The sequence below is a fragment of the Mesocricetus auratus genome, unplaced genomic scaffold (assembly GCF_017639785.1).
Source record: "Mesocricetus auratus isolate SY011 unplaced genomic scaffold, BCM_Maur_2.0 Super-Scaffold_6730, whole genome shotgun sequence".
NCBI classification, from domain to species: Eukaryota; Metazoa; Chordata; class Mammalia; order Rodentia; family Cricetidae; genus Mesocricetus; species Mesocricetus auratus.
The window spans coordinates 61,516,172-61,542,296 of NW_024429184.1; the positions used below are offsets into that span (position 1 = coordinate 61,516,172).

The 26,125-nt window shown below is 37.8% G+C and overlaps 1 protein-coding gene across 1 annotated transcript in view; it reads left to right on the forward strand.

Moving 5' to 3' along the window:
• Trpa1 (transient receptor potential cation channel subfamily A member 1) overlaps positions 1–25,503 on the forward strand; it is a 45,444-nt gene extending 19,941 nt beyond the window's left edge. The window contains exons 12-27 of the mRNA XM_021225257.2: positions 56–220; positions 1,582–1,696; positions 4,948–5,114; positions 6,906–6,999; positions 8,232–8,291; positions 9,228–9,326; positions 10,249–10,319; positions 10,846–11,008; positions 11,689–11,778; positions 13,522–13,691; positions 15,401–15,530; positions 15,922–16,104; positions 17,572–17,640; positions 21,958–22,068; positions 23,648–23,745; positions 24,391–25,503. Of these exons, the coding sequence (XP_021080916.1) occupies positions 56–220; positions 1,582–1,696; positions 4,948–5,114; positions 6,906–6,999; positions 8,232–8,291; positions 9,228–9,326; positions 10,249–10,319; positions 10,846–11,008; positions 11,689–11,778; positions 13,522–13,691; positions 15,401–15,530; positions 15,922–16,104; positions 17,572–17,640; positions 21,958–22,068; positions 23,648–23,745; positions 24,391–24,589 (1,984 nt within the window). The 3' untranslated portion in view covers positions 24,590–25,503. The remainder of the gene's footprint in view (positions 1–55; positions 221–1,581; positions 1,697–4,947; positions 5,115–6,905; positions 7,000–8,231; positions 8,292–9,227; positions 9,327–10,248; positions 10,320–10,845; positions 11,009–11,688; positions 11,779–13,521; positions 13,692–15,400; positions 15,531–15,921; positions 16,105–17,571; positions 17,641–21,957; positions 22,069–23,647; positions 23,746–24,390) is intronic.
• The last annotated feature ends 622 nt before the right edge of the window (positions 25,504–26,125 follow it).

Consider the following 26,125-nt stretch of genomic DNA (forward strand, 5'->3'; position numbering starts at 1 on the left):
ATGTTTGGTTCTATCTTATATTTTGTCTTATGCATATGAACCTGACCTTTTAAAGCTATGGACGCATCAATACATGTCAGAGGCTTCTACAAGACATGAGTGACACTAGGCTTTTGAATGAAGGGGATCTCCATGGAATGACCCCTCTTCACCTGGCAGCAAAGAATGGACATGATAAAGTCGTTCAACTTCTTCTGAAGAAAGGAGCATTGTTTCTTAGGTGAGGCATGAATGCATGGAATTGTGTATGTTTTAAACTTAGGCATGTTAGACTTTTTTCTGTAATATTTTAAATTATGGTAAAAAATTTTGGCTATCAATAAATAAAATCTATTTACCTCACTTAATCTTTCATAGCATGCATAATGTCTGAAACACTAAAGTGGAATTCAATATAATTCTCAAATTGGAAATATATGACCTTGTTACCAGAATAAGTATTTCCAAAAACCTTTGAAATATTTCTTTGTGTTCTGTCATTGTTCTTTCATTTTCTTCTACAAATTAAAAATATATATAGCTATGTTTTGTGTGTGAGCACATGTATGTACACATATGCACACATACAAACACAAAACAATTCGAGAACAAAAGGTTTTCCCTTCAGTCTAATAAATGAGAAATACAAAAATGTGACCCTGGGAAGCATTCATACTGAATTGAATTCTCTTATACTTAAGGAAAGTTAACCTGATTAACAAAACCAAGTTAAAATATTAAACATACTCAATCTTTGCAAGAAGGAAAGAAAACCTAGAGACACTGCTCCAAGTACAGTGAGCTATCTTCAAGCTTCACTGAAGTGACAGAGAGCAACCAGATCTGTAAGCTCATGTACAATTTCATCATTAGAGTACTTAGTAGCACATGAGTGACAGCTTTGAAAGGAGTACTCTGCCCAGGGACACAGAACATCAGACCTGCAAAGGGGACACCTGAAGACACAGCTCCACCAGTGGTGCTTAATTATAGCATTGCTGACATAGCAAGGTGGCTCTCATAACTCGAACAATTACTTACTAGCACCAAAATTAACTTGTGCAACTTCCTATATCATGGTTTATAAAGTACCACCAATATGACAAGCTTTCACTATATTTGCATCTCTAATTTCTGTGGAAAGGATAAATGCCTTTGACCATATAAGAGCATATAGATCTGAATGCTTAGAAACAACACAGACTGTCTTACAACTGTGCAATCACCAGTGACTTTAAGGACAACACAGCTATCGTGGAAATTTTTCTGATACAATGTTCGGGGAAACAAGATTGAAAATAGTATTTGTAAACTCATTCAGGCTTTGAAAAACCATAGGTAGAACACATTAACTATACTTTCTCCTACCCTCAAGAGATTAATAACATTCTTATATCCTTTATACTTCACTAATATATACATGTGAATCACAATTATAAGTAAATGAACTATATACCATGCTTGAAACTCCGGCATATAAATATACATTAAATATTGACTTGTTACATCTCATTCCTTGCCATCAGCTCAGACTACAAAGGCATCACTTTCCATGTTTGATCTGTAAGTATGTTTGCATGTCTTTTCTCGTCTCTTTAACAGTGACCACAATGGCTGGACGGCTTTGCATCATGCATCCATGGGTGGATACACTCAGACCATGAAGGTTATTCTCGATACTAACTTGAAGTGTACCGATCGACTAGATGAAGAAGGGGTAGGTACCAGATCCCTCTGACCAAATTGAAATCTTGACATAGAACAAATTTCCAAGCTTGCAAGAAAGTCTTCTTCAAAATCCTCTTCCATCACACGCTCTGCTCTCAGCCTTTTGTTGAATTTTTTTAAAAAGTAGTCTCTTGGAGTGGAGAGTATGTAAAAGGAAACTAGAAAGTGGAGAACAGTGAGGGATGTGTTAGTTGAAGACCCCCCCCCTTCATAGCTACAGAAGCCTGTGGTTTTACCTTAACATTTTATCTCTCCCTGTGAACCCAGAAAAGTAAAGAGAACGAAGCTGGGTGTTCATTGCTAAAGACAGGCATCTGATACAGAGTACAGCAATTTGAGAGGATTAACTTCGCCGTGTTTTATTGGGGATTACTCTAGTCTTTTTTTCTTTTCCTGTTGCTTTGATAAAACATCCTGACAAGAAACTTAGGGGAAGAGGGAGTTTGTTGGCCTTGCAGTTCCAGATTACAATCTATCATTTCGGGGAAGGGGAGCACATGAGGCAGGAACTTAAAGCCAGGAGGAATGAATGCACCCTTGCTGCTTGCTCTCTATTCAGCAAAGTTCTTCCAGCCTATAGGGGGCAGAGTCAATTTCTGCTCAAGACAATGCCCACAGGGTGATTAGAGGACTCCTTAATTGAGGCTCTGCTCCTAGTTGGACTTTAGTCTGTGGCAAGTTGATCATCAAAGCTACCATAATCCTCTTCTTGTCAACTTGACATACAAACAACTGCATTACTTATAAACTGTAGCCTTCCTTTCCTTATTTCCAAGTTCTCACATTAACATTATATATGAAACACAATCTAATTTAAAAGTTGCCCGTCCTTTAAAAGCCAACTCCTTAAAAACCCAAAGTCTTTTTAAAAGTCTCAAATGAGGGCTCTTGTAAAAAATAAATTACATACTTCAGCATTCTTATCCAAAGAGAAATATGATGGCACGTTTTATGTCAACTTCACACAAGCTAGAGCCATCTGAAATGAGGCAACTTCAATGAAGAAACAGCCTGCATAAGATCAAGCTACACGGCATTTTCTTATGTAGTGACTGATGGGGGTGAAGGGGGAGCGGCAGTCCATTGTGGGCAGTGCAACCCCTGGGCTTGTGGTCCTAGATTTGTAAGAAAGCAGACTGAGCAAGACATGATGAGCAAGTCAGTAAGCAGCACTCCTCTATGGCCTGTACATCAGTTCTTGCTTTCCAGTTCCTACTGTTTGAGTTCCTGTCCTGACGTCCTTTGGTGATGAACAATGATATGGAAGTATAAGTCAAATAAACCTTCTCTTTTCCAAGTTGCATTGGTTCTGGTGTTTCATCACAGTAAACATAACTCAGCCACAGAAGAAGTGCATCATGGCATATAAGTGAAAGCAAACCCCACCAATGCAAATCAATATTTGTATCCCATTGTCCAACATCTGAGGTTTGTAATGTCTGTGCTCTAAAGGGCATTCTTACCTCTCCAGCTCTACCATCCACAGTACACAGTTTCTGCCCTAGGCCTGGGCTGGCCTTGTGTCACTCCTGCAGGTGTCATTGGTATGTATCCCACAGCATTGACTTATCTCCATTGCAGCAGAATGTTCACCTTTACTGATGGGTCCCACCCCATTACAAGAGGTCAAGCCTCAACCACTCCTCCATGATCCCTCAATCTTGCATTTTTCATATTTCAAAACCTGTACCCCAAATGGGCAATGTTTTCCTTATCAAGTTCTGCCTTCCCCTTCCCCTACTGGCCTACAGTTTATACTTTCTATGTTTAAACATGAGTAAATGTTTTCCTAGAGTCCCAAGGAAGCACAGAAGGCTTCATTGGATACTGGTGACCTGTTATTAATCACAGCCGATTCTTCAGCCCCATCATGATCAGCACACACACAGATTCTTAGCCAAAGTATCACATAAATGGCCCCTATCCCTGTTATTAATAAACTCCCCCTGAATCATGATCTGGCCTCCACTATCTAGAAGCCATATAAAAGCATTTTTATCTTCCGGGATCCCACACAGGAACTTCCCACTAAGCTCTGAGCACTCAATGTCTTCTCCAACCTAAAGTTCCAAAAATAATTTTCCACCACCCTCCAACAAAATAATTCAATGCCATCAATGCCATACATGAAAGGTCATGAGATCGAGTTCATTATAGCAACAACTCCCACTAAGCTCTGAGCACTCAATGGCTTTTCCAATCTAAAGTTCCAAAATCCTCCAACAAAATAATTCAAAACCAGAAAAATTCATGAGATCAGGCTCATGATAGCAACAACATCTTGCTCCCATATGGCTTTCTCTTATCTTTTCTAGTTCAGGGACTTCTACTGAAGAAATGATGCCACCCAAAATGGACTGAGTCCTTCTACAACAATCAACAATCAAAATGCACCCCCACAGACATGCCAACAGGCCAACCAGATGTAGACAGTTCGTCAACTGAAATGCTCTTCTAGGTTTTGTCAGGATAGCAATTAAAACTGCATCTCTCCTTGTTTGTTTAGAGAGTGTTGAAGTATACATTTCTTTGAGGTATAACTGAGACTGGCCATCATGATTTCTGTTTCTATTTTTTAAAAAAACATTTTCATATGGAAAATTGACAAATTGCAACCTTATAATAGTCTCTGACTTTTTTTTCCCAAGATGTATTTATTTATTATATATACAGTGGTTTGCCTGTAGGCCAGTAGAGGGCACCAGATCTCATTATGGATGGTTGTGAACCACTGTGTGGTTGCCAGGAATTGAACTAAGGACCTCTGGAATTCTGAGCAGCCACTGCTCTTACCTCCTGAGCCATCTCTCTAGACCAGTCTCTGACTTTTTAATGAGCTTGTAGAACCCCAAGTCTGGAATCCACAGTTCTAATAGATGCTAAGTCCTCAGGGGCAGGTGCTTCTGTGTTTACTATCAGAGCCTTACTCTAATAGCTTCTCATTTGTCCTTGTGGGGTCATCTTACCATAGAAGCAACACAGAGCATCATGAAACAATACACAACTCTCTCTCTCTCTCTCTCTCTCTCTCTCTCTCTCTCTCTCTCTCTCTCTCTCTCTCTCTATCTCTGGATGAAAAATCTTCATTGTGAACATGGGGTTTAAATTAATACACTTGCTCTTAAGTAGCTAGCTTTGTTGATCATTTTTAAAGAAATTCAGCAATTAAATAAGGCAACAAAACAGGCAAAAACTCTTACTGCTCTCAACCACTTTATGTGCTCTATTTTTGTCGGAAAGAACACAGCGCTCCACTTTGCAGCACGGGAAGGCCATGCCAAGGCTGTTGCAATGCTTCTGAGCTACAACGCCGACATCCTCCTGAACAAGCAGCATGCCTCCTTTCTACACATCGCACTGCACAATAAGCGGAAGGAAGTGGTTCTCACAACCATTAGGAGTAAAAGGTATGCGTCTTTCTGTCTTCCTGGTAACCTGCATCCTCAGGTAACCAGATGCACCCCTAGCCTGAGAACAAGTAAGAAGGAAAGAACATCTTCAGCGTTGAATCGACATACACCTGCTGTTCAGTTATTGCTGACATAAGGAGCATTGCTTTATCCTCAGTCTTTGTTCTACAAACCAAACATGACAGCCCAAAGCTACCTGTTTAACCTTCTGTGAGACCCCTGGGGTCCACGCGCAGGGAACTTTTGACAACAAGGTCACTGTCAAGCAAACTCTGGCCTGCCTTCTTAGACTTGCCTGATAATGACCTTGCTTATACAAACTCCCAAACTAGACATTGATGAAGATAGTTCTAGGACTAGGGAGCTAGCCTATCAGGTCACCATGCCTGCCACCAAGCCTGACTGCCTGAGGTTGAGCCTTAGAACTTGTATGGTAAGAAAAGAAAGAAGTGCCTTTCCATAAGTTGTCCTCTAACATAATAATCACACTGTGGTGCATGTCCCTCCAGACAAAAACAATAAATAAATATCTAAGTAAATAAATAAAGTGATAATAACAATATAGAAAGTATAATTAAGAGTACTAATGGCATTTACTGAAATGTCCCTTTATGACATATGACCTTTCATAGATGTACCTTTGTAAATCTTTCTCGAAGGAGTTTAGTCTTGTTTCTCAAATACTTACTTATGTTAATGTTTTTCAGCATGTGTATGTGTACCATATGTGTACCTGGTGCTTACAGGGGTGAGAAGAGCATGTTGGCCCCTAAAACTGGAGTCATGGATGATTGTGATGCATCATGTGGGTGCTGGAAATTGAACACAAGTCCTCTAGAAGAGCAGCCAGTGTTCTGAACCACTGAGCCATTGCTCTAGCCTGTATAAGGAGTTTGAATGATGACGTTAGATGGCTTTTCTACTCTTCAAACAAAATTTCTCTACAGCAGTACAAATAAATATTCAGGCAACACTTGTCACCCATTTGAGGACACAAAGTGAACAATGTTTTTATTCAAAACAGGTCTAACCTTCCTTTGGAGCCTATGGAGTCTTGAGAAATTCATTCCCTTTGAAACACCAGTGAATCAAAGTGCTTAGCTGTCTTTCTGATAATAATGCAGATATTCCACATGAGATTTACTCATAAACATTCTGTCCGTGTTGGTAATAGTAGCATCAGACTCATCTCACACGTATTATCTTATAGATAAATGAGCTCATCTCTGCTTCTTGTCATAGATTTCTCTTTGGAATACTAAGTACCATCCAGTCCCATCTCTATAGATGGTAGCGAAGAAACAACACACTGCAATGTTATAGCAGGATCTACCCTCACTGCTGTGTTCAACACATGTTATTTTTCAATTCAACTCAATGCACCACATGCATACATATATATGAACTAAATATGGATATCACACCAAGTTTCTGATTCAAATATGTGAACAAAACTTTCTTTACCTAACACAATCACCTCTGAAAGTACTTAGCATGTCAGAATTGCAAATGGGAAAGAAAAAAAGGGTGCTGCTTTCTTTAAAAGACAGTTAAAGAGAGAGAACAGAGATGATAACAGCCAATCTGGACTTCATGCACATTCCTAATGCCCACTAATGAATTAGTGCAATATTGATGAATTGATCTTGGTTCACATGGCTCCACTGCAGTCAGTGGATGCCTAAGAATACAATTAAATTTAGGCTTCCTCTACAAGTGTGTAATATTCAGTTTCAACTACAATGAAAAATGATTAATTATTCTGCTACTCTTATGTGTTATTTACAGATGGGATGAGTGTCTTCGAGTTTTCAGTCATTATTCTCCAAGCAATAGATGTCCAATTGTGGAAATGGTAGAATACCTCCCTGAGTGCATGAAAGTAAGCTCCCTTAAACAAAAGTCTTTATGTATACATAGTGTGGAAGAAGGACTTACTTTTGTAATCGTGACCTCGTAATAGTACTTTCTATCTTCACAATTTCTAATTTTCAAAGTCTATGAGGGGAAACTGTCAACAAATAATTAACTAGGGTCTGCTTGGACAAAAAAATCATAACAGTTATTGCCTGTAATGTAATGAAATTTGGTAAATAGATTTTTTTCTTCAAATAATTCAAGTTTAGGACAAATACAATATATTTGATAGCTTAATGAAAGCTCTTCACATTTGCATTTGTTTCTAACATTTATACCTAAAATGCCTTCCTTAATGATACAGGCACCTGACTTCCTACACAAATTAAAAGATCTAGGATGACACCCTCAGAAAGCAGGAACCACTAGGTTGAACACCAGCTGCTTCTATGTGCAGTAGCCTCTCCCATGTGGCACACACCATGTCTTCCTTTTTTCATACTCAAATCTAATGTTAAGTTGTTAAGTTGGGCCCTGCCACAGTTGTAGTCCCCAAATAACACACAAGACACTATATTAATTATGAAGCTGTTGGACATTTGCTTGGTTTCTTACTGGCTAGCTCTGACTTAAGTATTTAACCCATAATTGTTAAACTAAGTATTTCTCTTAGCTGAGAAAGGGGTCGGGACCTCTTACTCCTCTGGCAGGCTACATTGTGTCTCTCTATGCCTCTCTTTCCCAGAATCCTCCTTGACTCCTAGTCCCAACTATCTTGTTTCCCTATTGGCCAACAGTGATTTATTTGACAACCAATAAGAGACAGATTTACAGAATGACATCTCCCATCATTAACTGGTAGTGGTCATATATGGTCATTCTTATAGAATTACTTTCTTTGTATTAGGAAGGCTTTGTTCAATATGTGTATCTATTAAAACATGAGGATAACAGTTTATGGATTGATAAGCACAGCAGAATCTGATTATGAGGCTCCTGCACCCCAGATGAACATATAACCTAAAGGACCATAATAGTGACAGGAAGCAAATTCATGGTATTAACTTATCATGCCCTTTTGTAGGGCAGCAGTGCCAATTGGAGAAAACTCCCAATTCCTTTTTCTTCCTGGAAAAGGATCATGAAGCAAAGGAAAGCACAGGAACATCCTGTATATTGTCTTAGAAATGAAATAAAGTCCTTTTTCACGTACAGACTTGCTCCTCCAGTATCTCAGCTGGATTCTCTTTCTCAAAGGTTCTTTTAGATTTCTGCATGATACCTTCCACAGAGGACAAGTCCTGTCAAGACTACCATGTAAGTTTATGTATTATGATAATATGAAGTGTATTTTGTAAAGATTCCTCAAAAATATGAAAGTGATGTTACTGTTATTCTATAGTATACAGTAGACAACGAGTATTGGCTTCATAATTGCGTTATTTATGAGAGAATATTCTTACATTCCATTTCCCCCAAATATTTAGTTACTTCTAAGGCCATGATTTAGTGTTATTTTCAGTGTTCTCATTTACTTACATATTTTGTGGGAAGTATGAATGTCTAAAAATAACCACATGTCTCATAGGGGTGGTTGACCAGTTATCCTGGCACTTCTCATGATGTGTGAACCTACCTAGGACATACTGTCCTTCCTGGTTCTGAGAAGACAGAATGACAAGCAATCATTTTTTTCTCCGGATTATGAATCTAGAGCATCAGATTTTGGGTGACTCAAATAATTTATGTAGACAGGGGCCTAAACCATATAATTCTGTTTTTCTCATTTCTGTAAAGAAATTAAAAATACCTTTCCAATATATTTATTTTTATAATTTACATGTAATAACTTAATTTGCTTTTCTCCATTTGAAACTATTAATAGTTGTACCAGTTGACTCCCAGCAAAAATTTAAGCTGGCATAATTGGTTTATCAAGAAGTAACTGTGGACTAGACAGATGGCTCAGTGTTTAAAAGCATTGACTGCTTTTCTGGAAGACCCAGGTTCAATTTTCGAGCACCCACATTGTAGCACACAATTGTCTGCAGCTCTAGTTCCAGAGGATTCCAATGCCCTCTTCTGGAATTTTTGGACATCAAGCACACATGCAGTATGCAGATGTATATTAAGGCAAAACACCTATAACATCTAAAATAAATAAATAGATCTTAAGAAGAATTTTAAAAAGTAGTTGAAGGTCTTTACTAGACTAATTATTAGACTAATATTTTAAATTTATGTCTTCCACAGATTGAGTATAATTTCAAATATCTTCAGTGCCCACTATCATTGACCAAAAAGGTAACACCTACCCAGGATGTGGTATACGAGCCTCTTACAATACTCAATGTAAGTCTAGTGTTTTTTATTAACTGACTTTTCCCACTTGAACTCTGAATTTCTGGTCTACAACATGATTGATGGAAATGGAAGAGTTCTGCCATGTGGCTCAACTGTATTTTTTCAGTTTTGGCTTTTCTAGAATTCATCTTCTCTAGGGAATATCCTTTCTAGGTTAACATGTTCATCTAGCAAGCAGGATCCTCCTAATTGGGGTCTCTATCACTCACCAAGGTAGTATGGTCTGTGGATTATGCTAGCATCTGTGTTTTTGTGAAAGATAGAGGACCTGGAAGATTCTCTTATCCACACAAAGTCATTCAATTCTCTTTATATAGTTCTGTGAAAATTAAACTGTAATTTTGAAATAGACACAAATAGTTACTAATAACACCCTCAAAAGCTTTAAATGCACATTTGATTTCAACTGCTTATATGTGCCCTATTGATGAAATCCCTTCTAGAAAGGTAAGACTGAATTTTTCACCCTTGCCAATTTATCTATAATTTCTATTTTTGCTATAACCCTATTTAAGATTTATAAGATTATACCATTTCATTGGGGCAGAGCTTAAAAGAGACACACTAAATCAAGTGGCTGTACTTGTATGAAAATGATGACTCTTCCTCTCTCGTTTATTTATTTATTTAGAGGCAGGGTTTCTCTGTGTAGCCCTAGCTGTTCTGGAGCTCTCTCTGTAGACCCAGTGGGCTTGAACTCATAGAAATCCACCTGCCTCTACCTCCCAAGTGTTGGGATTAAAGGTGTGTGCCACAACCACCCGGCAGCATAATTTTACTTTTTATGAAAGTTCGGATTTCTCCAAATTTCTAAAATAACCAAAAACTGCACTCATAAAATCATAATAAATAAAAAACAAAAGGCTCAGTTCATCCTCAATTGTTTTTATTGCCTTTTACTTATTTTCAGGTCATGGTACAACATAATCGCATAGAGCTTCTCAACCACCCTGTGTGTAAGGAATACTTACTCATGAAATGGTGGGTACTAGTCCTTCTGCTTAAAATGATGTTACCTTTAACTCGACCCAAAGCCTTCTAAGTAATTATATTGCATTGGTTTTAGTTGTTTTAGATATTATGTTTTAGAATTTAAGAAGAATAAACATGGATTTCAATTTTAGTCACCAAAAATTATTAACGTTATCGTTGAAACTAATACCTTTGAACTGGGTGATTTTTAATGTGAGAAGTAAACTATCCTTCTTGTCATGAAGTTTAGTGAGCAGTGAGATAATAGGTGTGTAGTACAGGAAGGCTTAATTTGCAGCTAAGACACATGATGGAAGACTCTACTTTCCATGAGTCAGTGAGACTTTGCCATTTGCTCAGCAACTGAGATTCTATCTCTGAAAATGAGAAAGGTGAATTAGAAGAACTTTTGGTTATAAAATGCAAGGAATTTATGAAATAGATGTCTTAAATAGGTCATTGTTACTTTTTACATAATGTCTGTAAATATTTTTATTTGAGATGACTTAGTTGTGATTTGCTCATTTTTTTGCAGGTGTGCTTATGGTTTCAGAGCCCATATGATGAACCTAGGATCTTATTGTCTTGGTCTTATACCCATGACCCTTCTTGTTGTCAAAATAAAGCCTGGGATGGCCTTCAACTCCACTGGAATAATCAATGAAACTAGTGATCATTTGGAAACAGTAGACACTCTGGTATTTCAAAGCTTTAACATCTCAAAATAAAAGACTGTAAAAACATGTTTTTCTTTAGTATTAACAAGTCCACAATAAAACTGACATATCATGACTTTGGTTATTATAAATACAACTTATATATGGTACAAATTTCTTCAAAGAAATTTCTTGGGTTGAGAGCAAATATTAACAAATGGTCAATAGGAGAATTTGAAAAGGAATTGACATCTAGATAAAATTCCAAATGTAAGAATTTATAACTTCTCTAAAATTAGCATGGATATGTCATTGAGGAGAATGAAGGGAAAGGGTAATAGGGGGAGTTATTTTGTGAGTATGTATTTTTTATAAAATAATGGGAATGCATTGGAGATAGCGGTGATGTTGATGTAATGATGTGAATGTGTTTAGAGATAGGAATTTATGCTTTCATAATATAAATGTGTATTTAAGATATAGAGTTTTTAAGGTGGCAAATTGGGGAGAGAGGCAGTGATCTGGGTCAGTAGGTAAAAACATTTGTTGCCAAGCCTGATGACCTGAATTCAATATGTAGGACCCAAACAACAGTTAGAGAAAACCCACTTGTTCAAATTGTCCTCTGATCTCCACCTTCATGTTATGACACGAGTGTATGCATTAATTTTGCCTACACTCAAACCCCTCATAATCCTTCTGTCTTATACTTTTTGTTTCAGAATTCATTTCCAATAAAAATGTGTATGATTCTAGTCTTTTTATCAAGTATATTTGGATATTGCAAAGAAGTGGTCCAAATTTTCCAACAGGTACATAATTCAGTTTGTATTTCTAAGCTATAACTGTTTTAATATAGAGAGCATGAAGTAAACAATTATTTAAATGGTATTTGTCATATTTAATCACACAGCTTGACTCATGTAGGAACTTCAAAATGTAGAAATTATATAATTTTTGGTAAGATCACACTGCCTAGTTGACACCTATGAGAAAGAGTTGCTCCACTATTACTGCTTCCAGGAGGGTCTGTCTGTCCACCGCAATCATCATAAATGACTTCACTGTGTTTGCTCCTGTCGTATTTATTTTGTTTATAGTCAACTTTAATTGTAATACTATAAATTTGATTTCAAATTTGAAACATAGGTCTTTTTAAAGAACTTCTCCAGATCCCATTTCAAATAGGTCTGTCTTTGAATCATTAGATAAAAGGAATTTTTTTCTTTTTATTGAAGAAAAAACAAATTGTTATAAACTTTGGAAACATTTTTTTTGAGCTGTGGGTCTTACTCTGGATGAATCTGGCCTTGAACTAACACATGAACTTTTTGTCATCACATCTGGAATCCTGGGATTATCTGTATGTGCTACACACCTTACTTGGCAATTTTTCATGGCATTTTCTTTTCCTTTATTCTTATTTTTAAGATAATGAGTTAGGTGCAGATTAGACATAAGAATTACATAAAGTATTCAAAGAACTTTTCTTTGGCAAAGACAGAGATTCTTTATTTCTAAGTATATAGTTTTTAATTCTTATTTATGGCTTTTGTATATTTCTGAATTTTTTATAAATTATATCTTTTATAGCATTACATTTCTGAAATTTTATTTGTTATATAATATAAGTTCATTGATATCTGTTTTAAAGATCAATGGCATTAATACAAATTTGTATTACTACTATAACTCATAAACATTTCAATGCGTGTGTGTATTCCTTTTTTCCAGTAAATTGTCACAATCCTGATAGTTAAGTTGCATTGTTGTTTTACCTTAAACAATTTAGGGTCCATTATTTAGACTCTTATTTTCTTTCATCTTCTAACTTAACAAAGCAAATGATAGCATTAAAACTATAACATTATATAAATCCTCTGTTAGAGTTGATCTCCCCTTTTCTGGTTTATGTTTAAATAGTGTATGGCATGGAAAATTTTAAGTCTAGAACATTCTACTAAATGTACCATTGGGCTTTGAATTTGTTCTCTGGTTAACTTTCAGCACAGTTCTCAAACTTCTTTATAGTCACACTTGCTCACAATGTCTTACCAGAATTGTATGTCCTTAGAGGCAGAAATACCTCAGGAATTATAAGACCAATCTGCATTCTTCAGAAGTTCCCTTAAATCAGGAGGTAGTGATACATGCCTTTAATCTCAGCACTTGGGATGTAGAGGCAGGAGGATCTCTGATTTGGAGGCTAACCTGGTCTACTGAGTGAGTTCCAGTACAGCTAGTACTATATAGAGAAATCCCACATAGAGAAATTCTGTCTCAAAAAAATAAAACAAATAAACAAAAAAGCAAATAATTTTCCTTCAGAGGGAATATGCCATTTATATGGAAAACAAACAAACGAAAAAACATATAGCATTTTCTTAGCTATCAGAAGCCTATTGCACTAGGACAGGCAATGCCTCAACCATCTCTGGCACTGACTTTAAGTCACCCCAGAATGACAGACGTGACACTTTGTCTTAAAAGCATAGATAATTATCCATAGATGCCAGGTTTCTCCATATGGTAATTCCCCATCCTTCTCTATCCAGAAAAAGAATTACTTCCTGGATTACAACAATGCTCTGGAATGGGTCATCTACACAACCAGTATCGTCTTTGTACTGCCCTTGTTTCTTAACATCCCAGCATACATGCAGTGGCAATGTGGGGCAATAGCAATATTCTTCTACTGGATGAACTTCCTATTATATCTTCAAAGGTAACACCAGTCTGGATGATTTTTACATTCTATAAATTTTTAATATCAAAGAAAGAACTATTATAAGTGTTGTGAATTTGTAAGTTGCTTCTCACCGTTTCCAGGAATTTTAAATGTGAGGATTTTAATGTTAATCCTAAAGGGTACGGGACTCTGTGTAGACTGAGGCTTTAACTCCTCAATTTGGGACCCAAACATTGTTTTTGGTGTATATCAGCGTATAGAGGGAACAGTTCCGCATCTACAACAACATGTTGTGCAGTTAGAAACATCTCAGATTTCTACCCACTAGACACCAGCTGCAGATTGCCATCCTTAGCATAACAATTAAAATGTATCTAGACATATCACAGACTCCTCAATGCCTAATCTGCCTTCACCAACAAGCCTAGATCAAATGTGGGCAAAATGGAAATGAAGGTTTTAGCTACTCTTGTTTCATCTGACATTATTTGGTAAAAATACACATTGGGTTAAAACACTCAAATTAACTGTATTTTAAAAGGAATACAAAAGCAGGGAATAAAATAACCTATTTTTAAAAGTAGTAAGTGACTCAAGAGAGAGAAAGTGGTCCAATCTCTCATCCTAGCAGTTGATGATGTTAAGCATCCTTTTTGCATGTGTTTATGATAACAAGAAGTAAATGGCACTATGTGCATTGCAACAAAGAAGAAATGTAAGCACTAAGTAGCAGTAATTTACTAAAGGTTTCAGCTAGTAAGTTGAGAAATAGGTTGGACCAGGGTCTTTGGTGTCTAGGGATATGTTTACTCTGCTTTAATCTGCATCTCTGTAAATAGTGCAACCATGTTGACTGAGGTGTGCCCCCCCCCACAGGACATGGCTTTGGGAAAGAGCAGTGACCCAGAAGGAATGCAGATTCAAGTCAGGCACTATCAGTGATATTGCCACATTTTTGGTCCTCTTTGGCAACTTACCTAAATTTCCTTCAAGATTTTCCAAAAATTGTATTTTTGATTGACATATAATATGCATGCATGTCTATAATTTCAAAGTGATTTTTTTGACACTGGTATATATTAAGTAGTGGGATTTTGTTGCCTATTATGATTCCTTCTTTTAAGAATCTTTGACAAAGGAAACGTACAAGCCAGTGGCCAGATGTGGCACTTGTGTATCCAAGCATTTCACAGTGTAATATGCTAGGTGTGGGTCATAAATGTGTATGAGTGTAACTGTGTACTCTGTGTCCTGTCTTGGGGGCTTCTGAGAACATGAGCTCCTTTACTCAATCTCTACTTGATTCATTATGGATTTTCCCTCCCTAACAATTGGTGTCATTTTCTTTTATTTGGTTAGCAATGGTGTCTGTTTATCACTAAGAGTAAATGACCTTCCCACTGGTCAAGTGGTAATGCAAACATGGCAAAGATCGCATTAATAAGGTAGAAACACTCTGCCCAAGGCTACATAGAGAAACCCTGTCTAAAAAGTAAATAATGAAAGGAAGGAAGGAAGGAAGCAAGGAAGGACCGAAGGACGGAAGAGGAGAAGGAGGAAACAGCCCAATAGTCAGTTCGAAAAGATTTGATTACTAGCAGATTTGCATTTATTTATTTATTGATTTATTCCAAAATGACTCAGTGATCTCATCTATTAAACCTCCTATCTGACTTATTCCACAACAAATGGAACACCCTTTGACACCAAAATGAGCAACTGCTTTAATAATTTTGCTTTTCTAGGTTTGAGAACTGTGGAATTTTCATCGTTATGTTGGAAGTGATTTTTAAAACATTGTTGAGATCGACGGGAGTGTTTATCTTCCTCCTATTGGCTTTTAGCCTCAGCTTTTACGTCCTCCTGAATTTCCAAGTGAGATATTTACATCTCTAGTTGATTTCATCACTAGTAATATTAGAAATATATATTTATACTTAAATCCTAATGGCCAAGTAAATTAATAACTATATTTAAATAATTTGTATCTTACATATCTCTTATATGTTTTTATTGAAAAAAAGCATAATGTTATTAGATTTTTACCCCCTCTGGCCAAAAAGTTTATATTTAAGCACCAAAATGTGTTTTACATTTACTTTTGATGATTGTAGTTTATTAATAATACTTCTCATGACTGTATCTTAAGAGCTACATGTGTGAATTTTAAAAGCATTCTTAGTATAATTCTCATCATTTAGTTATCAGGAAACCTTTTTCATGATATGAGATTTTCATTTTCTGTTTTCTTGTCTTCTTTTTTCAGGATGCCTTCAGCTCTCCATTGCTTTCCTTAATCCAGACTTTCAGTATGATGCTAGGAGACATCAACTATCGAGATGCCTTCCTAGAGCCATTCTTAAAAAAGGAATTGACATATCCAATCCTGACCTTTGGGCAACTTATTGCCTTCACAATGTTTGTCCCGATTGTTCTCATGAATTTACTAGTAAGTGATATCTCATTGCTCATCCATTAATTACTTGGAACATTAAATAATACTGTTTAGTTAGGGTTTTCTATTGCTATGAAGAGACACCATGACCATGGCAACTCTTACAAAGAAAACGTTTAATTGAGGGTGGCTCACTTCCAGTTACAGAGGTTCAGTCCATTATGATGATGAAGGGGAGCATAGCAGCCTGCAGTCAGACTGGAGCTAAGAGTACTGCATCTTCCAGGCAACAGGTAGTCAGATAACTGTCACACTGGGGAAAGTTTGAGGAAAAAAGACTTCAAGCCCTGCCCTCCACAGTAACACACTTCCTCCAACATGGCCACACCTCCTATTACTGCCAGTCCCTTTGGAGGACACTTTCTTTCAAATCCCCACAAATACTAAGGATTCTTAGCCCCATTTAACATCTCTCTATTTGGTGTATTAGTCAACTTTGTGTTAGTATGAGAAACTGCAGAAGACAGCAAACTTAGAAAGATAAGGTTTAATACCTCCTGGTTTCTATGGTCCAAAGGTATAGTGTCTGGGTCATGGAAAGTTTCTTAGTTCCTGCCTCCCTGCCTTTGTCTTTGACTCCCACATCTTCCTCCAATTGGCCTACATCTTCATGGTACTTGATCTCTGTTACAGCCATCATTGGAGGAGACTACTGTCTCATTTCTCTGCCAAATTCTTCCTATGCATTTTCACTACAGAGATAGCTAATTAAAAGCTGGCAATTTTGATTTAAAAGTGGGCCTGTTAAATTCATTGTAATGACTCATTAGAAGCCTCAATCCAGTCTAGACCCAGCTGTACTATATGTTTGGCTCACTATCATCTTGGTCTTACCCAACTCCCATCTTTGCCAGACTGTTTCCCTTTCCTTCACGCCTCTGGAATGAAGTTTGGCTTTTCCTGGAAAATTCTCTCAACCACAGGCTCTTTCTAGTCTTTGAAAGTTCAGCTCAAGTGTCAGGTCTTTGGAGCAGACATCCTTGAACCAATGGGTCCATCCCCATTACTTTAGTCTGAATTGGATGCTGCCTCCTTATCTTATGTCACTCTTCCACTTTGGCTGAGATCTTGTCACAGTTTGAATGTTTAAACAAGTTAATAGTATTAAAAACTTTGAGTCACTCTATCATAAGAACAGAGGACTCAGGTACAGGATTCACACCTGTGTGGAAAAGGTATTTGGGAGCTTGTTACAACTTTTTTGTCTGATATTCCTTGAGAATATATAAAAGACACTATGTGTAACACTGAATGTCCTAACACCATCATTTTAGACTTCCAGACTCCAGAAATATAAAGAATAAACCCACATTCTGTATATTATATACCATTTAGCATGTGGTATTTAGTTGCTTATATGCCATTAGTCAATGGTGTTTAGTTGTTGACACTTGAGTGGAAGATAAGACCAATCTTAATTGAATTTTTTGTTGTACTAAATGATATTTTGTCATACTACAGATTGGTTTAGCAGTTGGGGACATTGCTGAGGTCCAGAAGCATGCATCATTGAAGAGGATTGCTATGCAGGTAAGTATTATAATTATTAAACACACTAAAATCAACACTCTTATGATTACTTGCACATAAGAATAGCTGATTTTCTAAGAGCTAATTCTGTGGGTATTTCTCCAAATTAAGAATTGCCAACGGTGCCTGTTTGTGTGTTCTCTGGTAATAATCAAAAGATTGGGAACTGCGAGAAAACACCCTGGAGTAATCTACTCAGAAAAATTGAGAAATTGTTTGACAACTTGTATCAGGTGAAGTTATAGCCAACTGGAGAAACCAGCTTATTTGCATGCCAAACCAAAAGCAACATTGGTGTGAGGGTGTATGTGTAGATGTGTTTGTATGTGTGTGCATATATGAATGTATCTGCATGTATGTGTATATGTGTGTATGTTTCTGCATGTATGTATATAGGTGTGTATGGTGTTTGTATGTGTACGTCTACTTATCTATGTATATGTATATTTGTGCATGAGTGTGTGCATGTGTGGGTATATGTCAGTATGTGTGTATATAGGTGTGTGTGTATGTATGTGTGTAAGCATGTGTGTAGGCATGTGTATGTAGGTGTATGTGTGTAGCTGTGTATGTGTGTGTGTGTAAAGGTGTGTAAGTGTAGGTGTGAGAGTTCTACCTTAAATTCACTTTTTCTGTTCACTTTGAGCTTGAACTCTTCCTACTGACTCACCCTCCTCAGTACTGGGATTATAGGCCTGTGCCCCAATAATCCGATTGATGTAACGATTTTTTTCTTTTTTGTTATCTTTTTTATTTATTTAAGTTAGAAACAAGATTGTTTCACATGTCAATCCCAGCTCCCTCTCCCTCTCCTCCTCCCCTGCCCCCCAGGAGCTCCCCCAACCCCTTACTCAATCCCCACTCAGCTACCCAGGGAGGATGAGGCCCTCCATGGGGGGATCTCCAAAGTCTGTCATTTCATCCTGGGTAGGGCCTAGGTCCTTCCCCATGTATTCAGGCTAAGACAGTATCCCTCTATGTGAAAGGGGCTGCCAAAGTTCATTCTTACACCAGGGATAAATGCTGATCTACTACCAGAGGCCCCATAGATTGCTGAGGTCTCCTCACTGACACCCAAATTTAGGGGGTCTGAATCAGTCCCATGCTGGCCTCCCAGTCATCAGTCTGGGGACCAGAAGCTCCCCCTTGTTCAGGTCAGCTGTTTCTGTGGGTTTCACCAGCCTGGTCTTGACCACTTTGCTCCTCACTCCTCCCTCTCTGCAACTGGTTTCCAGGAGTTCAGTTCACTATTTAGCTGTGTGTGTCTGCTTCTGCCTCCATCAGTCACTGGATGAAGGCTCTAGGATGGCATATAAGGTAGTTCTCAATCCTGTTATTGTGGAAGGGTTTTTAAAGTAACCTCTCCGCTATTGCTTAATTTGCCAGTTAGGGTCATCCTTGTAGAAGATCTCTAGAAATCACACTAGTGCCAGATCTCTCCTCAAACCTACAATGACTCCCTCTATTATGGTATCTCTCATCCTGTTCTCCTCTGTTTTTCCCCTGACTCAGCCTTCCTGGTCCTCCATGTCCTCCTCTCCCCTCCTCTTCTCCCCCTCTCTTTTTCCCAGCCCCCTCTCCCCTCCCTCCATGTTCCCAATCTGCTCAGGAGATCCTGTCCCATTCCCCTTATCTGAGGTACCATGCATATCTCTCTTAGGATTCTCCCTGTTTCCCAGAATCTCTGGCAGTGGGATTGTAGGCTGGCACTCCCCTGATCCATGTCTAAAATTCATATATAAGTGAGTACATACCATGTTAGTCTTTTTGTGACTGGGTTACCTCACTCAGGATTTCTTCTAGTGCCATCCATTTGCCCCAAAATTTCAAGATTTCATTGATTTTTTTCCACTGAGTAGTACTCCAATGTGTAAATGTACCACATTTTCTCTGTCCAGTCTTCAGTTGAGGGGCATCCAGGTTCTGGCTATTACAAATAATTCTGCTATGAATATAGTGGAACATCACTATATTTCTGAACCTAGTACCAGTAGCACAGACACTGAGATCAACAATTAACAAATGGGACCTCCTGAAACTGAGAAGCTTCTGTAAGGCAAAGGACACAGTCGACAAGACAAAACAGCAGCCCACAAAATGGGAAAAGATGTTCACTAACCCCACATCTGACACAGGGCTGATGTCTAAAATTTACAAAGAACTCAAGAAGCAAGTCTCCAAAACACTAAAGGATACAATTAAGCAGTGAGCTATGGAACTAAATAGAGAATTCTCAATAGAGGAGTCTAAAATGGCTGAGAGACACTTAAAGAACTCAACATCCCTAGCCATCTGGGAAATGCAAACCAAAACAACTGTAAGATACCATCTTACTCCTGCCAGATGGCTAAAATCAAAAACACCAATGATAGTTTATCCTGGATAGGATGTGGAGAAAGGGGAACACTCCTCCACTGCTGGTGGGAGTGCCAACTTATACAGCCACTTTGGAAATCAATAGGGAGACTTCCCAGGAAAATGGGACTCAGTCTACTATAAGACCCAGCAATTCCACTCTTAGGCATATACCCAAAAGATGCACACTCATACAAAAAGGATTTTTTTCTTATTACAGCCCAAATGTTCATTTCAGAGCTCTCCTGATAGTTTAGCATGTGACCACAGGGTCCCTACAAGTGTTTTATATTGACGCTTTAACTAGATTTATGAAGCTTTGTTCTCTTGTGCTCTCTTGTCCTATTTTGTTAGGCATTTTAATATAAAGTTTCTCAAAGTCAAAGACTTCTGGATTGGTCTTTGGCTACTGAATCTTGAGGTAGTTAGAAACTGCAGATGCCATGTATTTGAAAACTGTTTTCTGAATAAATATATAGACAACAGGAAAGAATGAGGTGTGACAAAGAAGAGAAAAAAAGAGTGAAAAGAAAATTATAACTAGCCAATAAAGTACATATAATTAAGTACTAATGGCCAAGGTGTGAGCCCATCTACCACTGACTTACCTTTGTCTTGGCTCCCCACTGTCTTGCAAACTGGTCTTACAGGTTGTTAAAACCAAGTGACAACTCTTCCTAGCATACATGCTGCTCTCCTGGCTCCAACCTTTTCCTTTCCTCACAATGGAAGTTGACTCCAGTGTTTCAACTGTCTCATAGCCAAAGAAGCCTATGGACAGACAGGTCTGTCTTCACAATAGTTTCTTTCCTGCCAGGGTGTTTGCACTGCTTAGAGGAATGGGTAAATGAAAGCTGAAACATCGTGGGCAGTGGATAGTGAGGACCTGGAGATGTAGCTCTATGGTAAAGGCTTTGGCTAGCATTTAAAGACAAAGGGCTTGATCCTCAGCAAATTATCATAAAATAAAAACAAATATTTAATCAGAATTGTAAACAAAGTACAGGAAAAATATACTTTTTGAAACAAACCAATTTACAGTACGTAAAGCGTGGTGTACATCATAAAAGTAAGTGGTACGCTAGTGAGTGGGTCTTACTTGGGGCACACTTCATTTGAGGCACCATGATCAGGGATGTCTTTATAGCTAACTGTTTATGAAAGTCATTGAATTCCTAGGTGTTGACAAGCAGTGTGGTCTTATGTTAGAAAGTGGGTGCTGTTGTACAGTTGTCACAACTACCACATCCAAAGAGACACCAAGGGCTAGAAATACAGGACAAAAGGCAATATTGGGGGCTCTGTGGAAGACTATGTGAGCTCTTTGCTGATCATGTGGGTTGGATTCCCAGTACTGCCAAAAATTAATAAACAATATGAGAATTAAACTAAACATAAGCCCCAAACAGAAATATAAGCCATGGGTAAAACTTTCTGCACCCCCTAACATGTCAAAAAAAACCCACAGAAGGAGTGTAGGCATGGTAGCTGCATTTTTGTTTTCCTTTTGTTTTGTGAATTTAACCACATTTGTGTATTCACTTTGTATCTCCCCAACTAAACAACCCTTCCTCTCCTATCCTGGGCACATGATACCATTCAAACTTCCCAGAAGTACTGAACTCTCAGCATTATAACACCCTAAGAGTACAGGTTATCTCATTCTTTGTATCACCAATGTGTATTACAGCTCCTGAACACTAAACATCTTCTTGCTAACATTAAATTCTCCAGTCATTTCTTCCACTTCACTTGTGGATTGCTTTCTGGCCTCATGTGGGATGAGTCAAGGGAGGGACAACTAGGTGACTGAGCTACGGAAGGTGGCATGTTAAGGAAACCTGGCCAGCTCAGTCACTGTGTATAAATCAGGACACAGAGATTCACTTTTATTTTACTCTTGAAGTGATTGTTTTAGATACTAACTAATGGTTCTATCAATAAACCCAATGTGCATTTTAGGTGGAACTTCATACCAACTTGGAGAAAAAGCTGCCACTGTGGTACCTACGCAAAGTAGATCAGAAGTCCACCATTGTGTATCCAAACAGACCCAGGCATGGCAGGATGTTAGTAAGTATTCTTAAGGAAGGGCATATCAAGTGATGTTGTATGACATCCATTCAATCTCCAAGAAGGCTTTGGACCTCCTCTGCCTGTGGGAAAGAAGTGGTTGTGTTTTTGCAAGTGCACAAGCCATTATATGGAAGTATCAGGATGTCGGGAGGGAGACATTTACTCATGCACAGCATCACATCTCTGTATGCTCAGGCAGATAGAAGGGCCAGCTATACCCTCTTAGCAGCTGTCTAGCAGGGCAGGGGTTCTTCATTTGCTTTTCCTAGTCACTAGCCACATACATTTATGTGTAGACCTATGTTCAGATGACTGTTTCTAAGTGCAAAGGTAGGATGCAAAATAAAGAACATACATGAGAGTGTCTAGAAGACATATAAAATGATTAAAGACCAAGGCAGCCAGTGCGCTACAGGAGAGAAGAGCTATACTAAAAGTCAGAAGCTCTGTATCCTAACTCTGCTGTGCCCAGGCTGCTCACTTCTTATGACTCCTCTTCCTGAGTTCTTTGTAGGTTAATTTTACCTTGTGTGGTCACAAAAATCACAGTCTCTACACATCGGGTTAGGTTTTATTTTAACTCCATGCTATCCCCTAGTCTTGTACATGGTTTCAGTAACCACCTAAACTCAGAATATCCAGTAATTTGTTTCTTTAGCTGAGAGCTTACTTGTGAGGTCCAGGCCCCTATATTCAACTGACTATGTTTTCATGCATATGTCTCAAAGCTTCTTTAAATTTAGCACACCCAAAGCCACACTTCACTTCTGCCATGCTTCACCCTCTCCTTCCCACAGGGTAAAGGTCCCAGTGTTTCCTGAAGGTTCATTACTGCTGTTCATGCACCATTCATCAGCCTAGGTGGGACAGCCATCCTGGTTATATATGATATCCCCTTACCTCTTCATCTCCCCTCTGGTCCACTCTATTTCTATACATAGTTCACTTGAATTCCTTTGTGTCCTGGACTCCTAGAATTATCTCATTCTTGGTCATTTCACATCTACTCTTGACCTTCTCTAGTCAACTATGATTAAAAGGACACTCAGTTAAGCTGGAGTACAGCTCAGTGTAAAAGAGCTTCCTCAGTGTGTGCAAGGTTCTGTGTTCTGTCCCTAGTACCAAGAAAAAAGGGAACTAACTTAAAATTTATTAAAATTAAAAGGCCTACATGTGAAATATTGTTCAGTTGTTGAATTGTGATGAATAGCGAGGCAGAGCCATTTCAAAGAATAACTACCTTGTACATGGAACAGCACTGCACATAATGCAGAAAGGGCACATTTTTATGATAATTTGTAAAATGGTTCAATGAAGCACTTTCTTAGCAGCTCCCTCCCCCTTTTATGCCTTCCGTGTCATTTGTATTTTTAAATCTTTCTCTTATGGATGACTTCACTGTAGCTTTTGACCTGCTGGTTTCTAAGGTAGACCAGGAGGTTTGTGAGGCTGTAGTGATAGTCTAGAAAAAAAATTTATACTTCTGAGCCAGACTTGATGACTGGATTTTCATATATGATCATGAAATAGTTCTGAATTTCATTAACCTTTAATAACCACCATGTTTTACCCACAGAGATTTTTCCATTACTTTCTTTGTACACAAGAAACACGACAAGAAGTACAAAACACTGACATGTGTTTGGAAATGGAAATATTGAAACAGAAATACAGGTTTGTATTTCTCCATATATATTCATATGTGAAACTGGGTACAGTTACATTATGAAACTGGCATTTATTTTGTGTTTGAAATTAGGTTCTATTGAAGGACATTGCTCATGCAGTGAAAATCGAGAAACATTTTTTTAGGACTCAGTTTATTTGTGACCATTCACTAGCCAGTTTGCCCTCCAAAGAGTAAGTGGATGAGAATTAAATGCTGATTTTCTTGGTACTGGGTTCATTATCATAAACTGAATTCATGAGTCATCTGGATTCATATAACAGAACCATAAAAAGATTTGGAGGATCCCTTGAGTAGCTACCTAGTGAACAGAGGATTTGCAACAGGGCTCTACAGTTTAGCAGAGTTTAGATTCCCAACAACTATTTTGCAGCCATGTCCATGGGAAGGTGGCTTAACCTTTCTATGCATGTTTCATATCAGTAACTGGAAACAACAGTAGTCACAAAGTAGTACAATAACTTAGGGAAAATCACTCCAACCCCAGGAATGTGGTGGTTACTATGGAGCTACAAGCTGAGCACAGGTGCTTGGTGCAGAACATTTCTAGTCTCTAGTCCTTGCTGCAGTCAAGGGCTAAAAATGGGTGAGAATGTTGAGAATAAGTTCATGACACGTGCATTCTCTTACAGACTGAAGGACCTCACTTCTCTCTTGGAAAAGCAGCATGAACTTATCAAACTCATCATCCAGAAGATGGAAATCATCTCAGAGACAGAAGATGAAGATAACCATTGTTCTTTCCAGGACAAGTTCAAAAAGGAGCGGCTAGAACAAATGCAGAGCAAATGGAACTTTGTGTTGAATGCAGTTAAGACCAAAACACACTAAATAATATTAAATATTAAACATTAACAATATATTAGTCCTAAATATCAGCCACCCTGACTTTTATTGGGGTGCCTTATGGAAGTGGGAGACTGCTTGACTCACTTCAGTGAATGTCAGTTTGGAAAGAGCAAAGAAACAAGAGTTCAACAAATTTCACTGCATGACAAACTGTAGTTTCTGCAATCATATATATATACATATATATATTGCATATATATAATGTAATCACTATGTTTTGAGAATATCCTTTCCGACATGTTCAAGTTGCACTTTAATGAAGAGTAATCTCATTTGACTGAATAGAAAGCAAAGTTGTTAGAATACACATTATAAAGGGCAAGAATAAATGTAACTGTTAAGCCAGGACACAAATGTTAATATTCGATTCCTATTCAATATATATTGATATAATATAATTATATAGCTATAGTGATATATATATAGTAATGTAATATAACTGTATAACATCAGATGCATATAGTCCCAAGTATTATATGCAAACTTCTACCTATAAAACCTTCCTATGTTAGAACCTGGGGTGGGATACTGTCATTTCAGTTCCTATAATCCCACCCTTCTTCCTCCTCCCATTAGCATCATTCTGAGACACTTTAATGAAATCCTAATTAGTAGATTGTGATAAGTATGATGTTACAGTCGCTATGTGTTCCCCCTCTATTTAGTTTGCCAGTTGTGGTTTAAAGGAGAAATGCTGCCCATGGGTTCTTGCATTTGAACACTTGGGCCCCGGTTTGTGATGCTGTTTAAGGAGGCTTTGCAACCTTGCTTACACTCTACTTTCTGGGTGTGGCCAGAAATGTATTCAGTCAGATTCCTGTTCCTGCTTCCATGCCTTCTCCACTATGGACTCTTTTTCTGGAACTGTAAGAAAAAATAAACTGTTTACCCTAAAATTGTTTTTGGTCATAATATTGTATCATAGCAACAGAAAGTAACTTATATACAAATGGTCTTAGTGAAGGATAAAACCTATACAATCATTCCTTGGAGACAGCCATATACATTTTTATTACATTTAGCTTTGTGACTTGTGAAACAACCTTGTTTCTAATCTAAATCTAAATTTAAAAATAAATAATAAAAAAAGAAAATTGCAAATGTGCCTTCATCGGATCCACACCTTTATTCTTTTAATGTGTAATACGAAAATGTGAATTCACATAACCTAGCACTGAACTTCGTAATGTCATTCTCATATTTATTCCCTCACTAACTCTAGAAGACATATCCTTCATGAACATGACTTTGGCTATTCATGCCCCTATGTTATATGGGTAGTGTTAAGTGTTTCAATATATGTAGGTGTTATTGATTTTTTGCCTGGTTTTTATGTTATTCTTTTCCACTGGATGTTATGCTTAGTTTACAAGATAAATTGTGCCTCATGTTCATATAGTGTAGAATGTCTGACAGTCTGTCTTATTTTGTGCACCCACCAAGGTGGACTTACATGGTCTAAGAGATGGATATCTTGATGGTCTCCACCTTATTGCTACCAACTACATACAGTGCAAG